Here is a 13659-nt window from a genome sequence, read left to right as displayed (position 1 = left end):
ACTATTAAAGAGGAAGGTACTAGTCGTGTGTGAGACCCCAAAGTTCACAATCATCAGAAGGTAGCTAAGGAGATGTTTAGGGACAATGCTTAAATGACTGTCAGTGAAGATGCTTGTTTTCATCCTTTCGTGGCTGACAATAACATGAATACTCCCCTAAAACAAAATATTCCTTCTCCCCTTTTTACCCATCCCAAACCTGCGTAGCCAAAGTGTCACTTATCAATCCACATTAATCAACAGCCGGTTCTCCTCCTCCTTCTGGCTCTCGTTCTTCAGGTCGGCAAAGACTTGTGTGAAGTAGTGTGGGTCAGAGTTGAGCTGCAGCATCTTGGTGCACATAAGGTTTATGATCTCCAGGCAGCGATCCCAGAAAACCTCCTTCTCAGCCTCCACAAGGAAGGGCTTGAGTGGGTAAGAGATCTCATTGCCCATGTAGGAATAGGACAGGTAAAGGCAAGTGAGCAGAGAGGCCTGGAGCTCACGCTCGCTGTTTACCTCAGTTGAAATGACATCACGACATAGCATGTAGAGGAAGACCACATTGGCGGGTGTGATGAACCCCTGGTCCTGCCAGCCCTGGAGCAGGAGAGAACGGTCCACACTACGCAGCCACAGCACCGGGTCTGCTGGCGACAGCCGCTTCAGCCGATAGCAGCGCCTGCACAGGAACTCACCCAGGCTCCTCAGTAGCTCACTGGTGGACGCCTGTACAATCACTCTCTTGGGGGTGCCCGCATTGTTGGCCTGTACTGTGGAGGTGGTGATCGTAGTCCTCTTGACAGTTGACACCACACTGGCTGAGGTCTTGGATACAGGCAGAATGCTAACAACAGGGTCCTGGGTGAGGGTGGAGATGTTGGCACAGGATTGCGATTTCTTCAAGTTCTCAATGTTGAGGTTGCCCACGCTGCCTTCATCTCGACTGTCTACCGAGGGAAGTTTTTTAGAGCCCTTTCTCTTGGCTGAGACAGATGCAATACGCTTCCATGGCAAGACACTAATGATTGATTGCCGTTTTAGGCTCTTGTCCTTTGCGTTCTTGCTGTTTTCCACAGCTGTGTAGTGGCCTACGGTGGCTGGTCCATCTTCGCAGAGAGCACCCTTGCGGTAGCTTGGGGAGAGTGACAGGACAGTGCCCATACTGCTTTGCCTTTGTGGGTGTTTTTTTCAGACAAACTGCAACTCTAATGGGAAGAACCTGCTTATGGTATGCTGAGACAGCACCTGGGGAAAAAAAAAAACACAAGCCAAGATTTAATATACATTACACTATGTACGGAACTCCTAAAGAAGTAACAGTATTAGAACGAAAATGCTGTAGCACACGACTGTTTTAATAGCTCAACTAATCTGAAGCAAAAATTTCCTTCACTGACAAATACGTCGTCTACAGGCCTACGTACAAGTTTTGAGCGACTGGGTATATAGAATCATTACCACAGTGTTACCATGTTTTTTCATCCTTCAGTGATGTATAAAAGTAAATCTAAAAATAGTGCCTCGTGCGACGATTTACCACATCACATCATGGTCAGGAACGAACCACTTCAAAAGCCTAAGATGGTGGAATTTGTGATGATGGCACTACAACTACTTCAAAAACCGACTGTCAGAAACCCCCGTCATGATCCTCAGATGTGTTTGTTTTCCCTGACAGCATTTACATTGAACTTTTCTCGACGATAGACTGATAAAAAAGTGATGAAACAAAATAATATAATATGCGCAAGCATCCATAGCTTCAAAATGGAAGACTGGAATAAAAACACCAGCAGGAGTCAACAGCTTCATTTGGCCGACAGTTATTTTGTAATTACAACCACTTAATTCTTTATTGTTCAATCAGCTGAAAAATTCGTTATTTCCAAAATCAACTGAACATTGATTTTGAGACAATTTCGTAGATAAACCATAGCCTAATTTGCTGTGCGTCTGCCAATCATTTCAGTACATCAGCATGGTTCCCGAGAAACGATTAATAACGTGTTCCTCTGCTAAATGGTTGACGTTCCCAATAGAAAATGGACAATATCTCACAAATCAGCTTTCAATGAATCGCTTCAACGCGCTAGGGGAAAACGAGTATAAATTTCTGGATAACACAGATTTTAGGCTTATGTATATACATCCCGAGTTTTTCTTGTAGAATCCGTTCCCATGCAGTAAAATCAATCCTGGAAATTTTGGCTGCTGTTGTTTTAGTCGAGATTAGGCTATCTAATATTTTTGCTGCTTTGACACAAACTACTTACGCTTTTCGCTGTCCAAGGTTCTGGGGTATAAGCAACGCAATGATGCTCCGACGTATAGCAGGATTAATCGCTCGGATTTTCTTGATATAATGATTACTTAAGCGCGTTCCGAAGTATTGTAATGTGCTCTTTAGTGAAAAATAATAACATATTATACATCTCACACGACATCCGTCGTCTACCCGTCTTTTCTATGACATGTTCAAACGTGAAGAAACGCATCACTTTCGCGACTGCGTGTCAGCAGTCCTTGAATTTCGAATGTTAGGCAAACACAATCATTCTGTTAAGAAAAATAAATCGAGTTAACGGGAAAATCAAGACAAACATTAGAAAAGTAGAGCACTAATGCTCAGGCAAACTATCTCTTTAAAAAAATCTAAGTACTGACGCAGACCCAGATTAACGCGGCGGCAGCTGGGGGAGAGACGACCATGCTATTGGCGCTCATAACAGTCCTGCTGAATCGCTGGCGCAAACTGCGTGGGCTGTTAGGGGGGATTTAGTTTGTATTATTTTGGTCACATCTTTGTGATACGGTGCCGCAAGATGTGTTCTTACTGAAATCTCCTCTTAAATTATCAGTGGTCTAAAATGCCCACGCCTTCAGGTAGCTTTGACGGTTGATTCTAAACGTGAAGACCTTACAGCTGGAATGACTGAGGACAGAAATAGGCCAAAGCGATTAAACCAATCTTTATCTGTCAAAATGCTTTGACTCCCTGTACATACGAGCTTTAATGCATTTGAGATTTGGATGTAATGGGCTCGTTTCCGACTTAAATGTCGATGGGCAAAAACTGCAATATGACAAAAGATTTCCTAGAAATGCTATTTGGTATAGTCTCTGGGCTCTCTCATTTGGCTTTGTCATTCATTTTTAGTGGGCGCCTCGTGCGCTCACTCTATAGCGCAGGCCATTTGATTACGTTCGTGCAACTGACCGCTGTGGTCTCGCACCGAATGACATGAAATGATGCGCCCTTCTCAATTTACACAGAGGAATGCGTATAAAAACCCGAATAGGCCAACATAAATTCAATTACTTTCGCAATGTTAACTAACAGAGGCCATGCAGTCGATGCACACAAAGAAATACAAACAGGTGTTAATAGCTAATCAGCGATGTTTGCCGTCGACATAACAGCAATTGAGAGGAGTTTACCAAGCCTCCATTGAAACGATTCAGTGATTTTACTAAGGTCATGAGACACTCCAACAGATCAAAAGGTCTTCAGAATTCTGATCTAGGTGTCACTTGACGACTCTATCCACGCATGGATTGGCTAATGTGATTGGCAAAATTTTTACTACAGCATTGATATGACGATAACAAGCTTTCAGATTCTCTGTTCTTTCATCATCAGCCAAAAAAAAGGAAAGAAAGAAAGAAAAACGTTTCTGGCTATCTTTAGCTCTCAGGACAAATATTAGGTGATTAACTTTTGAAGAGGAAGTTCAAAGACGAACCTATCTTTGCAGTAAATGACTGTTATAGGCAAATAGTAAACCTAAGTGGCGAAATTTGTGATGTCACGAAATACAGCACAGACCATTCTTATTAAATGCTCAAAATATTGTGATCAGCTGTTCTAAATTATTATTATTATTATTATTATTATTATTATTATTATTATTATTATTATTATTATTACTACTACTGCTACTACTACTACTACTACTAGGCCTACAGCATTTTACCCAATTTTATTACCTTACAACTGTTATTATCTTTACTAACTAACCGTTTACCTGTTTGTCTCCAAACTGCCTTTTAAAAAGTTTCTGGAATCCTAAACTCAAAGAATGTTCAATACATTTCAGTATTTCTATGCTATATGGTACTATTAATCTGTTATTGAATGCAAGGCGGCAAACAAAAATTGACCGCTGCCGGTCGCCAGATGGCACTATAATTAAGGAGTAAAAGAAAACTTCCGAAACTTCCCACCAGCTTGCGCCCTGAGTTCCATAACCCGCACAACAAACAAAAACAGAAAATGGTCACCAATGCATGGAAATTTTCGAAGAGAGTTGTAATGTTTTCGGGCTTGACGCATATTGATTTGCTTTCAGAAACTGGGACTATTCCCGGGATCAGCTCAGGGAGCATAAATTAAACATCATCGTATTTAAGTGAACAAAATATAGGTAAATTGTGATGCCAAGATTAGAACGAACTGGAAATTCTAAAAAATGTTTAAAACTCTAAAATCTTTGGAGAGAGTCAGTCATGATCCGACTCAAAAAGCAAACAGAGCGCTACCTGTCTCCGGCATATCTAGCAATTGCTGATGATTTCACTAAAATATTCGATTTTGTTCAGTTAGAAAAATCAATCATAATTTACACATTTATTGATTATCAATATTTAATTTTCGATTTAGTCTACTAAACTGGTTAGCCTGGTACTGCTAACCCAGCAAACCATTCTACTTACTATTCTGTTTCTGATTTAGCTAGTCATTTAGTTGTTTACTTTTATCTGTATTAAATTAATATATAAGGAAGTTCAGTCTTCAGTTTTAAATAGCCATGTCGGTCAGTGTAAACTAGGGCCAATGTTATACACTATTGGTGCGGCTGCTGCCGTTGTTGGTGCTTTTTATTTGATCTCTAGGCAACGGGACGGCAAAGAAGTGATCCGGAGAGCGAGGGATACTACAGACACAGCAAATCAGACAGATTATGAGGGTCAGTTTGCAGACAAGACTTAAATGCTCCACGACATTCAAAATTATGCAAATAAGAACACAGTTTCTCGAAGTTTAGCTAGTGTTAATTTCGAGTTAGCTGTGCTGGTCAGTGATGCGTTACCATGACAACATGGCACTTTTTTTTTCGTTCCATGTTGTTTTCCAGTGATCTTGACAACTGTTTCCACGTCCATGCACGTGCATAGAGCAAAAGAGACATGTGTGAGTTCAGAGAGTAGTAACACAAACTGCTCTCCCTGTTGAGGGCAGGAGAAAACATTCCACTTTAATCTATGAAGAAATAGCGTTAGACCCTCACTCAGATTTATTTAAATTGATTTTCAGCGTGGAGTGGAGCGGCCTGGGAAACTCCATTTGTTTCTCAAAGTTCTTGTCAACTGACCTCCTAATTTGTTATCTCTCACTCTGTAGAAAATTTGCTTCAGGAACCAACCACGGACCTTGAGGTTTCAGGCGATATTCATACCAGCACCACACCGTTGACATTAGTAATATATTAAAGTTATTTCATTTTTATTTTATTTTACTCCTTGGCAGGAGAGAGGGAAATACAGGTGCATTTTTGTGATACTCGATGTAAAGCTGGATGTGTGTATGTGTGTGTTTGCAGGAGGAGTCCAGGCCATCAGTGTGTGGTGCTCTGGACATAATTCAGGTAAGTTCTCTCTCTTGTCCCTCAGCCTTGTGTGAACTTAAGCACATCTCTGCATGTGTGCATGAGGCAAGAGTAAGGCCAACAGTTATCAGAGATCTTCACCAGATGCTTGATTAAGGCTTTTTCATCAACCATTTCTGCATGCTGTGGATTTATTGTGAACCGCAAATTCTTCCATATTCTGGCTTTGTCCCTTAAAGCATTACTCTTGTGATCTAATGGGGACTTCCAGCCTGGTACACTTTGTCTTTACCAGGAGATTTTCTGGAGCCTCAAAGGTACAGAACATTTTCTTTATCTTTGGGTGTTTGCTCCCTTGTGAATGTAGTTATGGCTGAAAAACACTGTCTTGCACGTGTTTTGAGCAGGTGGTGGAGGTGACCTTGGAATCTGTCATCCAGGTCAAAGGGCTGAAGACCAAGATGTGGTTGGTGCTCACCAACCATTTCTATGCTTTGAGCCCAGAGGTAATTGGCAGTAAAGTTGCCCACACACATGAGTTTCTGTCTTTATTCATTGTTTACATAGGTCATTTCCTCTGACGTCTCTGATGATTTTTATATTTCTGTTTCTGTAGGCTCCTCCTCAGCACTATGCAACCGTATGTGCTGAAGCCTTCACCAAGGTATAGTCTCAGCCTGCATTTGGCTGTTTTCATTAAGTGCATAATGAGTAATTGTTGTTTTCTCATACAAATAAATGCTCTTTCTCTCTTGGTCACTCTTTCACTTTGTGTCTTTCCCTCTTTCTGTGGTGCACTGTCTCTCTCTACGCAGCGTGTTGGAAGTCAGGTTGTCAAGATAACCTCATGCCTCCAGACAGAGCTGACAACCACTACTGTGTTTGAGAGTTTCATGGTAAGTACTGAGTCAGTACTCTGTTCATGTCACTTATTCAAACCCAGAACAAGCCATAACATTCAAACTCACTGTCATTTGTTTTAATTAGGAAAAGAAGAGCTCGGTGACGTACAGAGGAATCACTATTGGATGTAATGGGCAGTTCTCTAGGAGTGAAACAAACACAGTTTTCACTACCACCACCCCTCAGTCAAACCAATCTGCCTCTCCTCCCATAACAGATCAGAGCATGGATGAGGTAACACACACACCACTCAGTCAAACACTGCACTGCACACTATACTCAACAGTTACACACTAACAAACTCCACTACGCACTGCATACAGAGGTTGTACACTACCATTCTGCACTACACACAGTAGTTAACATGCTAACATGTTCAAGCTTTATTGTGATGTTGATGGACTTGCTTTACATAAATTATAATTATAAAGTATCCCGTGTGTAGGAGGAAAGCAAGGAGGTCGTGGCCCCTGAGGCCAGGGAGGTGCCGTCTCTAAAGTGAGTATTCTGGTGTTTATCAGGATCCTAAACAGTCTTACTGTCCTGTGTTGTTCGAGTTACACAGCTCTGTCTCACATGTGTTAACATCCAAACAAATGGCAAAGCACACAGTGAGGGATGTGTGCGTGTATGAGGCATCTGCTGGCATTAGTTTTATTGCCCAAACACTAACTGAAGGTCGTGGTTTTTTACAGTAACTACTTCACCATCAGGAGGATTTCAGATGCCCCCACCAGACTGAACGGCCTGCGAGCAGCTTTCACTGTGAGAGACCAATGATTTCACAATGATAATTCTTAACACTGCTTTTACTGACTCTGTTATTTTCTTTCCATCCATTCCCAATTTAATCCCCATCCATTTCCCACCCGTTCTTCATCCATTCTCTTCTCTTTCTACATCCATTCCCAATTTATTCTCCATCCATTTTCCACCCATTCCACCTCGTCAGGCTCTTTGTAACAACACTCAGTGCCGGAACCACATGATTGTGGCAGGGAGGCTTCTCCTCACAGGACTGACTGTCCTCAATGGAATGGTAACCCAGCGAACTTCATTTTATTAACAGTCATTTACTGTAGAGCATGTTTTTATCTCTCTCTTTCCCTCTCTCTGTCAGGATGTGCCCAGTTTCCAACAGGCCTATGACCATCTAATGGCCTTCACTCAGTGCCCAGCTCATGCTGGGGGCATCAGAGTAGAGCTGGCTGATGTTGGGGTATGTGAACATTCTGTGTAGTGTCATACAGCTTTAGTCATTCACAGTTTAACCTACTGACAGACATTATAGTCAATTCTTAAGATTTACTCTGTCTAATCATGTGGCTTCTTTAGCCTTTTTCAGCCTTCTTGACAAATAAAGACATCCCATTGGGTTTTTTTGCCTCAGATTCGCCATTTCAACTTTATGGATGTGGTTTATGAATTGTTTTTTTTTGGGATGTTCGCAAGGGCAAAGCCTCCGCTGACCCCTGTAAGTAATGTGATGTTTTTTGGAGGACCAAATATGTGTGTGAGAGAGGATATGTGTAAATTGTTCTTATATAGGTTTGTTCTAAGCTATTGTTGCAAATGCAGTGCAGAGTTGCAGAAAAAGTGTGTTTTCTCTTTGCTTTTTCTCTCAGAGGCATTACAGTTTGTTTTCTCTCTTTTTTTCTCTCTCAGAGACGTGGTGGCTTCTTGGATCATCTGATGAGGGTGATGAACAGTTTCACCTCACCCAGAGGGTGGTAGCTACAAGCAGAGAGATGTCTGCTTATGATGCGGGTAATAACTGTAGCAACTGAATCTATCTCTGAATTAACTCATATGATGGAAGCACGTGCAGTTTATGTGATTCTGTGTGTCCTGGGGCCTCTGTTTCTCTGTTACTCCTGTATTTTTAGGCAGAGATGCTGGCCTTCTCCAGTCCGGCTCTCTCTATGGGCGTCTTCAACTGCCTAGATCACCACATCCAGTGGCTGATGGACAGAGTGGACACACTGTGATCATCCTCCAGCTGCAATACCATATCCTTTTTTACCTCCCTTTTCCCATCTCTCTCTCCTCACTTCCCTCAGTGTTCCTTTGGGTATTGAAAAAATATTTTATTGTAATTATTGCGATTTCCTGTTTTCTTGTGTAATCTCTCTCTCTCTCTCTCTCTCTCTCTCTCTGTATACAGGTATACTCCCTGTCCTTTGCCCAGTGTCTGTGACATCCAGCTGACACCATGCATCTCCCAACGGGACCCTTTTACATCTTTGGATGGAACCTTGATTCTAAACCTGATTGTGATTGAAACTCATTGTGGGAACAGCATGTCCTTCAAAAACACCATATTCTTGGATTTCAACGTGACTTAAAATGCATGGACATATGAAACAATGGACTGCTGAGTCAAGGACTGAGATTAACATGATTGTTTTAAACATTTTGTGAAGCTGCTGTACTGATGTAAAACAAAAAAGTGAAAATATAAAACTATATTATAAACTTTATATATTTATATCTCAGTTTTAAGGCATGGTTACAAAAGTTAAGGTTTTGGTGCTTTTGTCTAAGCATTCACTTCCAGTGTGTAAGCAATTGGCAAAAACTGTATGATTGTTTACACACTTGTTGCGGAATTTTGCTCATTGTGTCAAAACTCTACACACAAGCAAATAAGACACAACACTCGGAGATAAACATCTCACTTCCATGTCAAAATGAAACTCTGCAATTAAAACCTAACAATCCTTTTTCAAAATGGCATTTTTGCAACAAAATGATACACACATGCACCATTTGAAGACCGTTTTGAAAGCAGCAACAACACACTGATGTACTTTATACAAAAAAACTTCTGTCTTTAGTATTTTGTATACCTTTTTAATTTTCTCATACAGGCTCCTGTGAAAGATTGTTCTAGTACAGTACATCTACTCTCATTTCAGTGAACACACAAAAGAAAGGCTCCAGAAAAAAAAAACATACAGCTTATTTTTTTCACCATTGTAGGTTTTTACAACAACAAGGAAACACAAAGAAAAATAGAATTGCAGTACAATAATCAATACAATATGTTGAGCTAAACTCAGAAATAATTACAGTCAAAAAGCAAGTCCGGTGTTCTCTCCACATTTGACCAGTTGACATCGCTTTACCAGATTCAAGTCATATTTCAGAATATTTTGTTTATTCGTAAAAAGGGAGGGCTACCGTCCAAAGCTGGTTACATGAACTGCAGAGATGACACAGGAGTAAAGCAAGAAGAGTTTCACCCCACATCATGAGCATGTGCAAGACTAACACTGTATAGATATCCTCACATTGGCTACACATTATCCTTGCTAAATGAGCATCTCCTGTTATCTCCCATAATCCCGTTATCAGCCATAAATCATAAAAGCAGCAGAACAGTAACATATGGAAAGGGACACAGTTACTGGTTTGTATATCAATTGCAGAACAAAATATGCCCATTATTCAACTGTCACACTTAAAAGTGGTTTTTTTTTATTATTATATTTAGAATTATAAAAATATTTGGACGCCCAACCCCCAAACCAATTTGGTAAATCACTAATGAGGGGCACTGTGCGTAATGGGGGTCCCAACCCCCGAGCCCTCCCTCAATTTGAGCTTTGCTGCACTTAATCTCTAATGACTCTAACACACTCTAATACACACTAGTTATCCTGCCCTTGCTGCGGAACAGCTCGGCAGATAGCTAAACTTGTCCTCTCACGCTGTATTTTGAGCGGTTTCCTTTTATTGTTGCTCACTATCCAAAGAGTGCGCCAGGAACTCAGTAAACTATTACAAACAGAAATTAAATGATTGCGTATAAATAAAAAATAAGTAAAATTTGTTAAATGTATCCTCTTAACTTACATTTTTTGCCGATTGCTTACACACTGGAAGTGAATGCCTAGACAAAAGCACCAAAACATTAACTTTTGTAACCATGCCTTAAAGAAAGGCACCAAAACTATAAACACATTTTCTGTTTTGCACTTTGTTTGCAATTCTGCAACACACTGTTTGCAAAACACTACACACTGTTTCTTACAGTAGACACATTGGTCATGGATGAAACCTCTTGCAATCATTGGGAAAACACTTCTATTAAAAATGCAAAACATAGCTGAAATTGGCAACACCCAAACACACATATGAAAACACTAGTACAGTAACTGAACACCAATCAGTCTGAGCCTTAGCACTGTGTTCTCCATCACCATGCCACCCTAGGTCACTACTACACAGCACACATAATCACATTTCTGGATGTACTACATACTTGAACTAGACAGACTAGAGCAGCCCAGGTTTGTTGTGATCTGGGATCATATTAGTTTCCACCAGGCTGCTCTGGTCCAAGACTGGTTCACCAACAACAATAACTTCACAGTTGTATACTTGCCCCCTTACTCCCCATTTCTCAGTCCTACTGAGGAATTCTTTTCAGCTTGGCTTTGGAAAGTGTATGACCACCAACCACAAGCCCGCCTTTCTCTTCTGCAAGCAATGGAAGAGGCATGTGGAGACATTGAGGTGAGCTCAGTCCAGGGTTGGATACGGCACGCACGGTGACGTTTTCCCTGTTGCCCAGCCAGGGATGATATTGCTTGTGATGTGAACGAGGTGATGTGGCCAGACCCTGACAGAGGGCGGGATCCATAAACCATCCACCTCATCCCTTACAATTCCTTACAATACAATTCTATTTTTCTTTGTGTTTTCTTGTTGTAAAAACCTACAATGGCAAAAAAGCTGTATATACTTTTCTTCTGAAGCTTTTCTTTTTTGTGTGTTCTTTGAAATGTAGAGTAGATGTACTTTACTAGAACAATCTTTCACAGGAGCCTGTATGAAAAAATTAAAAAGCTATACGAAATACTAAAGACAGAAGTGTTCTGTATAAAGTACATCAGTGAATATATTGACCAAACACAACACACAAGACCAGCACTGCACACTGATGAAAATATTTATTTCTCCCCACATTGAAAATCAGTCAATACATCCATGCATTTCCATTGGTTGCATTTTGCACTGAAAATCAGAACAGAACATATTCTAAATAGATTATAGTACATACCATAAACACAGCAAAAACATTTGTGGAGACAAAAAAGAAAGCATGAATTAAAAAAAAAACCTAAGCATCATCTCTTTGCCTAGCTGGATCTGGCCATAGCGCTTCATCCACATCACAGCCTCTCTCGCCAAGACAGTAAGGGTTAGGGTTAGAATGAATGCCGAGTCCATCCTTGCACAGACCCTGCATCAATTTTGTCACAGGTCTCCTCCATGGCTTGAATGAGGTGTATCCTGACATAGGGCTGGAGATCGTAAACCCTCCACTGCCATGCTGAAAAAAGCTCTTCAATGGGGTTAAGGAATAGAGAGTATGGTGGGAGGTATTGGAGTGAAAATCGCGGATGCTAATGAAACCAGTTTTCAACCAGCACAGACTGGTGGAAAGATACGTTGTCCCAGATGACAACGTATCTCATCTGCTCTGCATCCATTTGGTCTTCTGCTGTGACAATGTTGTGCAGTCTGTCCAAAAATGTGAGTGTGTTTAGTGTTTTGCAAAACACTGTGTGTAGTGTTTTACAAAAAGTCTGAGGCTGAGAATATGCTTGTAGTTGCGCAGATCTGGGCTGAGGTTTTGCTCCTTGAGTGTCAGGATTCACTAACTGTGTGTTATTTTTCATTTTAGTGTGTAAGCAATCGTAAAAAACTGTAAACGCCAGAATCTTGCAAATCAGATGAGCACAAATGATATTACAGTTTTTCTGTGATTGCTCACACACTTGTTGCGGAATTTCGCTCATTGTGTCAAAACTCTACATACAAGCCAAATAAGACACAACACTCGGAGATAAACATCTCACTTCCATGTCAAAATGAAACTCTGCAATCAAAACCTAACAATCCTTTTTCAAAATGGCATTTTTGCAACAAAATGATACACACAAGCACCATTTGAAATCCTCTTTGAAAGCAGCAACAACACGATGATGTACTTTATACAAAACACTGCTGTCTTTAGTATTTTTGTATACCTTTTTAATTTTCTCTTACAGACTCCTGTGAAAGATTGTTCTAGTACAGTACATCTACTCTCATTTCAATAAACACAAAAAAAGAAAGGCTTTAGAAGAAAATATATACATACAGCTTATTTTTTTCTGCCATTGTAGGTTTTTACAACAAAAAGAAAACACAAAGAAAAATAGAATTGCAGTACAGTAATCAATACAATATGTTACGCTAAACTCAAAAATAATTACAGTAGAATTACAGTGCAATGGTAAACAAAAATTAGTATTGTATGGGATTACAGTATAAGCTTTGTGTCAGCTGTACCATTTTTTCATGCGTACGCATGCGCACTACCTGCTGGTTGCATGTTCTGATGGGTCGCACAAAATGATAGGACACCAGTTGAATGAAACATATAAACTGTCTGACATGTAAGAGCGGTAGAAAGAACAGAGTGTGGCGACACTCCCACAGGGGACCATTGTAAAAAATTGCAGGCACATTTCTGGCAAATTTCCGGGTCATGGGGACGGTGAATAGTTCCATTCATGGCATAGAACCACATGCATTTCCATTGCTTGCCAAGCACTTCCAGCGGTAAGTTGACAAAATAACAGAATTTTTTAAACATTTACAGTTTTTTATGATTGCTTACACACTTGTTGCGGAATTTCGCTCATTTTGTCAAAACTCTACATACAAGCTAATTAATACACAACACTGGGAGATAAGCATCTCACTTCCATGTCAAAATGAAACTCTGCAATCAAAACCTAACAATCCTTTTTCAAAACGGCATTTTTGCAACAAAATGATACACACTTACACCATTTGAAGACCTCTTTGAAAGCAGCAACAACACACTGATGTACTTTATACAAAACGCTTCTGCCTTTAGTATTTCGTATACCTTTTGCTCTGGTCCGAGACTGGTTCACCAACCACAATAACTTCATAGTTGTATACTTGCCCCCTTACTCCCCATTTCTCAGTCCTATTGAGGAATTCTTTTTGGCTTGGCATTGGAAAGTGTATGACCACCAATCATGTGCCCGCCTGCCTCTTCTGCAAGCAATGGAAGAGGCATGTGGAGACATTGAGGTGGGGTAAGTCCAGGGTTGGATACGGCACACAAGGCGAGACCCTG

The 13659-nt window shown here is 40.6% G+C and overlaps 1 protein-coding gene across 1 annotated transcript; it reads right to left on the bottom strand.

The window, feature by feature from the left end:
- Nucleotides 1–222: 222 nt before the first annotated feature.
- On the bottom strand, nucleotides 223–1143 carry cdk5r1a (cyclin dependent kinase 5, regulatory subunit 1a (p35)). Its single transcript, XM_030782723.1, has one exon. It carries the CDS (start codon nucleotides 1141–1143, stop codon nucleotides 223–225), a length of 921 nt encoding a protein of 306 aa, XP_030638583.1.
- Between the last annotated feature and the right edge of the window lie 12516 nt (nucleotides 1144–13659).

The sequence above is a fragment of the Chanos chanos genome, chromosome 8, assembly GCF_902362185.1.
Source record: "Chanos chanos chromosome 8, fChaCha1.1, whole genome shotgun sequence".
In the NCBI taxonomy this organism is placed as follows: Eukaryota; Metazoa; Chordata; class Actinopteri; order Gonorynchiformes; family Chanidae; genus Chanos; species Chanos chanos.
Note: the sequence above shows the minus strand (reverse complement) of the source record. Positions and strands in the feature narration are given on the sequence as shown.